We start from the raw sequence: 6,888 nt of genomic DNA, 5'->3' as shown, positions 1-6,888 counted from the left end.
CCACCAGTATCCTATTTAAAAAGGGATTGGGGTAGTTCAATCAAGCATTGCATTAAGAGAGAGACTTTGATTAATTCCTTCTCTTTTCTTTTGTGCCACAGATAATTTCAGTAAATTTGTGATACTTTCTGCTTAGCCATTGCTGAGGCTTAAAGTTCTTGGTGCGTCATGCTGAGTATTAACATTTATCGGGCCTGCTCGGCCTTGGTGAAGAGGAGTGTGTGCTGCAGACAGCTCTCTAATCTTTGGCAAGCAGGGCCGGTCTCTAAACATGCCGGTCATCTGAGATCTTGGCCTAAGGAAGAGCCTGCTCTCAGGTTGGTGGCAGAAAGAAATGCTGGTGTCAAAGCAGGAAACACCTAACAGGAAGAAAGGTGGTGATTTACCGTAGTTAACTTTTTTAAAGGGACTGGATCTGCCTCTTACTGAGAAACTCACAGCTTGGGGAAGTTTCAGGAATGGCTCTCAAAGGAAACAAAAGCAAGAAAGGGACAAGTGAGGGCCACCAATGCGTGCTGTCACTGAGGCTTCTGTGGCTTCTGTGGAAGAGTTGGAGATTGTCCTCAGGATGGTTGAGATCAGGTAGGAAACTGGATTCTATTGTCATTTTTTTTTTTAAATTTACCGTTTGTGCTGAGAGGCTATCAGAAATATGAAAGGATATTTTAGTAACATGCTATAGAAACCCAGTGGCGAATGTTAACTCTTTTGGTTGTTTTGATCTAGAAGCAGGTTAGGATGTATTTAAAGCACTTAGTTAAAAAGCAAACAAACAAACAAAAAAAACAACTCAGTCACATACCTGTTGTATTTTATAAGCTGATTTTGAAACGATATATAATGTTTACTCTTTTTCAAATGCCGGGTCTATTAGGTATCCACACATTAAGTGTCCTTGAAAAGTTGGATTTGGGTTCTGAGGGACCGGAATGGCTGCTAGCGGAGTATTGTGGTGGTGGATAAATCTCCTTTTGTTTGTGGTTTATTTACTATATACACTGGATCAATTTTTATGGCTGCTGTTTTCTGTTCTGTTAGTTCAGCCACTGCACATGCGCATGAAGGCAACAGGTTAACACCCCTGACTTAAGAAGGTAGTTTTGGGTACAGATAGATAGAATCCCAGCTTTTCCAGTTGAAGCATTTGTTTTTAGTTGAAAGAGGGGGAGTCGGGTTTATTTTAATGAAATTATACTTCAGATGTTTATGTAAACAAGTTAAGACATCAGAATTAATTTTAGAGTATGTTTCATGATAATTACTATTATCTTGCTAAAGCTTAATAGCCAATCATAAGAGTTTTTTAATTTATCATTTAAAAATGAATAAGATGTTAGATATCTAGTTGACTCTTTTTTGGTACTGTTCCCAGATAAAGGACCCAAAGATGATCCTGTTTATTCATCAAACATTACTTATTAAACTCCTACTTTCTGCCAGGCTCATAGTATTATAACACTATTGTTATAATGTCAATGTAATGGGGTTTTTTTGATTTGTATTTGCAATGATTATTATAAGTAGTGGAAGCCCCTAAGTATCCTCGTTTCTGATCATCAGCTTTAACTCTGTGGGGTTGATCGTGTTTTCTCTGAAGTATGTCTGTGAATAGATTAGTCAGACCTGACCATAGTTTTTGGAATGCCAACTGAAATAGCATGATTGATAGATTTTTCCAGATTTGAAACTGGAGAGAACCATGGAGGCAGTGTGGTGTCATGTGAAGAACACAGGCTGTCACTTACTTTTCCTCGCCTAAAAGGGAAGGGCCACCTCTCAGGGCTTGGTGTGAGAATTAAGTTCTCTGAATGTGGTAGAGCAGCCAGCACAGGGCTTGGCCTACTCGATGCCCCTTCCCCCAACCCCTTATTCCTAAGAAATAAGTACTACAGGACACCAAGAGTTTACATTCTGATTCCCATCATTCACGCTGAGGGCCAGGGAAGTTACCTGGTTATTACTTCTTTGTACCACCAACAATGGTGCAAGCATGCATATTCAGAACCTCATTCCTGTGCAAAATACCTCACAGACTTTTAGGTCCAGGAAATACCCACTTCACTTCCTTATTTGAAGCATAATTGCAGATATTTAAAATATTACCTGCAGTGGAAATCTTCCAAACGTTGCTTTTTCACAAAGTCAGCATGGTGATTACTGAGAAGAAAGAGGCCACAACCTTAACTTCCTCAACAAAATCAAGCCTGTCACCACATTTCTTCCAGGGTTGCAAGTTCTTTTTCAGATAAAGGTTTCAGAGGGCAGGCAGGGTGGAAGGTCCTCTCATAAAATCACTCTGAGGAGAGCGGTCCTCCAGGAACCTCATCTTCTGAAACCAAAAGGAAAAAAGGAATGAAGACAAGCACATTTCACCTCCCCCAAATCTCCTTCAGGTCAGATCTAGGATCCAGCAAGTAACAAAAGTAGGCCACCTAGCAAATGAGCTGTTTCCTTTGAAACAGGCAAGTAAGAGATCTGGGCTTAAAAATATACCTAGTTCTCTCTCTCACACAGCAAATGTGTAATAAATGCTAGCCGAAGAAAATCATCCTTTTTACCTTATAATAGATCTCACAGGAAATGACACCTTTGGTCTTTATTTATAGAGAATGTTAGTATTAATATTACAGATCCATTATACTGCTTTTAATGTGTTTTGTGATGAGTATTTCCCCAAACCCATTCGGTTTTAACTGGGTCCTTCTCAATACTTAATTTAAACACAGCAATTTTTTTTTTTTTTAAATATTCAAGACAGCTGTTCTACTTTGGAATGCCAAAAACTTCTTTCTGCAAAATTATGTTCTAGAAGTTTGATAGGGCTTTGCTATTAGAACCAAAGAAAGCATAACATCAAGGACCATTCAGCTGTCTTCTTTTTTGTAGGTCAGGTGAAGAATTGCATTGAAATTTCTTTCTTATCTTAAACTAGAATCAGCTAGCACTGAAAAGAATGATCTGGACTGATTTCTCTTGTCTTTTAAAAAACATGACCCCTAAATGGGGGAGAGAATGTCTTCGCATGCTGTAGTATGCCTTACACATTGTTAGTGACCAACAAAAGTACTCAGGCATTTATATGGAGATAATGTGTATATGATCTTAGCCAAAAGGCCCTCCTTATAGGTCATTTACTAAGCCTTTCTTCAACGGCCTTTTAGATTGGACTCCTTTGTCAGCCATCTGCTCATGTATCAGTCGTGCTTAAGGAAGCGACACGGGGAGTGGTACTTGGTGTTCCTTGCCATAAATGTTTCTCTGAGGCGTACTTTCATCTGGTCAGTAAGATGTGTGCCTTTGGACACATGGGTCTGTTTGGGGCCGAACATCTTCAGAGTTCGATGGGCTTTGGAAATGTACATAAATGGCAGGGGGAGAAAGAGAGGCCAGAAGATATATCGTCACTCCCCTCTTCCCCTCCAGAGAGGACCAAAAGACTTGCAGACGGCCATTGACCCATTGGTGAGTTGCTCAAGAGTCATTGAAAAGATTCTTTTTCTTTCTCTGTCAATTAACAAAGTGTAATTTTGATAAAGTTTAGGAAGAAGGGAGAGAGGAGCACTGTATCCTAGACCACTTTTAGCCTGTTACATGACTGTTTCACATGTATGACCATCCTGACACTGAGTGCCACCACTCCCAACACCCCCGGGTCAGAGATGTGTTAATATTGTTGGTGTTATTGACAGACTAGCCACTGGCCAGAGGGTGGCAGGGGAGGGAGTGCTCTTGGGTCCCATCTTTCCAAGCTCTTGTCACCATAGCTATGGATCTCAAGGTGTACCCAGGAGCACTCAGGAAACTGGCCTCTTGGTTGGGCAACTAAGGCCTCAGGTTCCTGGGTTAATGTATCCATCCAATATCCGGGTTTGCCTTTCAAAGATTGACTAGCAGCTGTGGTACAACCAGTCACCACCACAGTCTGCAAGTACACAGACAGCATGGCAGGCCGGGTGGCAGGCAGGAGGCGCAGTGAATGGGCCTTAGTGGGGTCAGCCCCGGCACCAGCTGCATCTGGGCAGAAAGCATTTGGCTGCATCGCTGACCTCTTTCTTCATGAGAGCCCGGGACTGCCACTCAAAGCACTTTTCCTTCATTTTCCTCAGGACAGGCCATACTAGGCCCAAGAGGAGGAGCACGATGGGTCCATCCCTGTGTAGAGATGGGGTGAGACTCGGGGACAGGGTGCCTCTGAGCAGGGCTGGCCACACACAGGTCCCAGAGGCCTGGGGAGCAGCAAAATATCCCAAGATGCTTCCACAGGAAAGCCAAGAGGCAGATGCCACAGCCTGGAGCCTCAGCAGAGAGAGTGGTGGAAACCATGGCCAGGGGGATGGCAGCGCAGCACTAGCCTGCGAGAGAGCCCAGGAGCCCCAGAGGGAGCTTCCCTAGGAGGGGTTTGGGAAGAAGAGTAGTGGGTTTGTTGTACTTTGTAAAGATAGGCCAGATATTGGCAGGTCGTACTACATAAAGAAAAGTAAACGTAGACGGAAAATTTATATGGATTGGTATAGTCAAAATAGGGCTAACAAAGCCTTCCTTAAAAGCTGATGACTTCTTTAATGTCTTTGCTTAAATAAAAAGCCTAGCTGCAGAATAAATGGCTCTCTTGCTTGCTTTAAAAAAAAAGGAAGAATGCCTCAAAGCATTGAAATAAAACTTACTGATGATTCCACCACAAGAACAGAAAACATTTCTCATTGGTTAGGCTGTGATAGGTGATGAAGGCCCATTTACTTCCCTGCTCTTCTCATATTCAAAATGCTTTTCAATAATTATTATCAATATTATATAATTAAGGAAGGGAAATTTATTTCAAACTAATTTAAGATATTTGGCTTTTACATGCATTTATTTACTTATTTCTGTATTTAATTAGCACCTATTATAAGCCAGGTATAGCACCGGGGTTAGCAAAAAGAATGTTTCCATAAATCATGACTCCCTAAAATCATGGCTCTTAAAATCAGTTTTTTGTCTCTATTTCCCCGCCTCGAGTATTGTCTCTTGTTCTGCCCTATCATTGTGGTCAGACATTTAGATTAATTTTTAAAATCTTGTAATCTCAATGATGTACTATGCAGCAGGGATGGATAGTTAGAGTAGAAATAAAATCTTTAAGAAATTTTAATAACTAGGGAGTTGGCTCTGTCAGAGAAATTAACAGACTCGTTTGTGGAGACACACAGGGCTGCTCAGGCTGAACTGAATCCCTGTTGTAATTTGAATGCTTGAAACTCTTTCCATTTTATTGTCAAAATTACTGCCTTAACTTCCTCCCTCTCCTCATTTGCCTATTTCCCTTGCTTTTTATCTTGTGCACCACCAGTGTACAACATAGTGGTGTTTAACTACTTCCTGAAGGCATTATTAGTCATCAGGAGCACTAGTTCGTTATGGATGCAGACAAAATGGGGGTTCAGCTCATCAATTACAAGTTAGACTAATTTGGAAAATCTGGTTCCTCTCCTCAAAAGAAATAGCTCGTGCTCCTGTAGGCACTTCTATAAAATAGCTGTGTGTTTCCCTATTGTGAACAACTAGAATTCGTGGGTCCTGCTTGATGCTAGAACTGGAATTTACTTCACAATGGCAAGGCAGCTTTACCTAGAATGTCTGTCCTCATGGAAGGCGGGGAAAGCTGGATAAGTTCCGTCTCCCTTTCTGTTTTTGGTGTGCTTTTGACTTTTCCTCCCTCTGGTTATTATTGAGTGGAATGTAACCCTGAATCTTTCACTGGATGTTCTCTTGCCATCTTAAAGGAAAGGAGAAAGTTATAATGGATGTTTTGAATGTGCTCAACTTTTATTTTGTTCACACCCAAACCGAATGAGGCAAAGAGGCTAAAATCTTTTCTTGTTCCATCTGAGTAAGCATGACAACCTCCAATTCTTAATCTTTTAAAAGAAAAATAACCTTCCTCTGTGGGATTTCTGATTCGTTTCTCCCACTCTGCTCCCCTGCTCTGCATTTTTTTTTTAGTCAGATACTGTCTGGACTTTGTGAGCCAGTAACCTCCCTTCGCATCTCCCTCCCCTCTCCTCCCCACCCCCTTCTCTATGGTCACACAAAGCAAGGAGCCCGCAAAAGATGGAGTTTCTGGGTTTTGTATTTAAAAGGGGGGTGAAATGCTGGATATGCTTAGGAACACAAAACTGATCTGTTCAAACTTTACCAAAAAAGAACTATCTTGGTGTCAGGATAGTGAGAATAAGAAAAGTGAGAGAAATTGAGATTCTAAAAATATACAAGTGGAAGAGAATATAACAATGCTTTAGTAATTCACACCAAACCGACTTTCAGTTAGCGCAGCACAAACTGGTAGGTGTGGGCAGCGACTTCAAACCTCCCAAGGTAACAAGTGATATACAAAAAATGAGAATCCCACAGGAGCGGGGCCGGGAGTCCCGAAGCTTTCTACTTATTGATGTCTCTGAATAATAACCAGGGCTGGTATACCCGTCTGCGATGTAAAGCCAAGGACCTGAGTCTTAACCATTTTGCCCTGTCACAATGATTGTGGTCAGAGTACTTCTCTGTGACTTGGGTCCTGTGTCTGTGAAACTCTGGGTCTCCAGGGGATACGAATTTGTCTATGGCTAAACCCTTAGAGAAAAGTTCGAAACCAGGGTCCATGGGCCAAATCATACCTGTCACCTATTTTTGTAAAGCCCTCAAACTAGGGATTTTTTTTTTCAGATGAATGATTTTGATGATAGGGAACATTACCTTTGAACTCCAATGAAGCAAAATGTTTTCCCCTCCAAAAAAAAAAAAAAGAACGCCATTCTTCTCATGAGTAGTACAGTATTACCAAAACATTGTGCTCAATTTAATTTTGAATTTTGTTTATATAAAATGGGTGGGAATTTGCATTCTCTCTTGTTA

At 41.3% G+C, this 6,888-nt stretch overlaps 1 protein-coding gene across 2 annotated transcripts in view; it reads left to right on the top strand.

Annotated features, from left to right (window-relative positions):
- The first annotated feature begins 210 nt into the window (after positions 1–210).
- Positions 211–6,888, top strand: part of CLYBL (citrate lyase beta like) — a 121,268-nt gene continuing 114,590 nt past the window's right edge. The window contains exons 1-2 of one of the 2 annotated variants that reach the window (XM_023532419.1): positions 211–317; positions 407–582. In XM_023532419.1, the coding sequence (XP_023388187.1) occupies positions 509–582 (74 nt within the window). In that variant the 5' untranslated portion in view covers positions 211–317; positions 407–508. The remainder of the gene's footprint in view (positions 318–406; positions 583–6,888) is intronic. The other variant, XM_011363230.2, reaches the window with a different exon arrangement.

The sequence above is a fragment of the Pteropus vampyrus genome, unplaced genomic scaffold (genome assembly GCF_000151845.1).
Source record: "Pteropus vampyrus isolate Shadow unplaced genomic scaffold, Pvam_2.0 Scaffold83, whole genome shotgun sequence".
NCBI lineage: Eukaryota > Metazoa > Chordata > Mammalia > Chiroptera > Pteropodidae > Pteropus > Pteropus vampyrus.
This window is presented reverse-complemented; position numbering and strand designations above follow the sequence as displayed.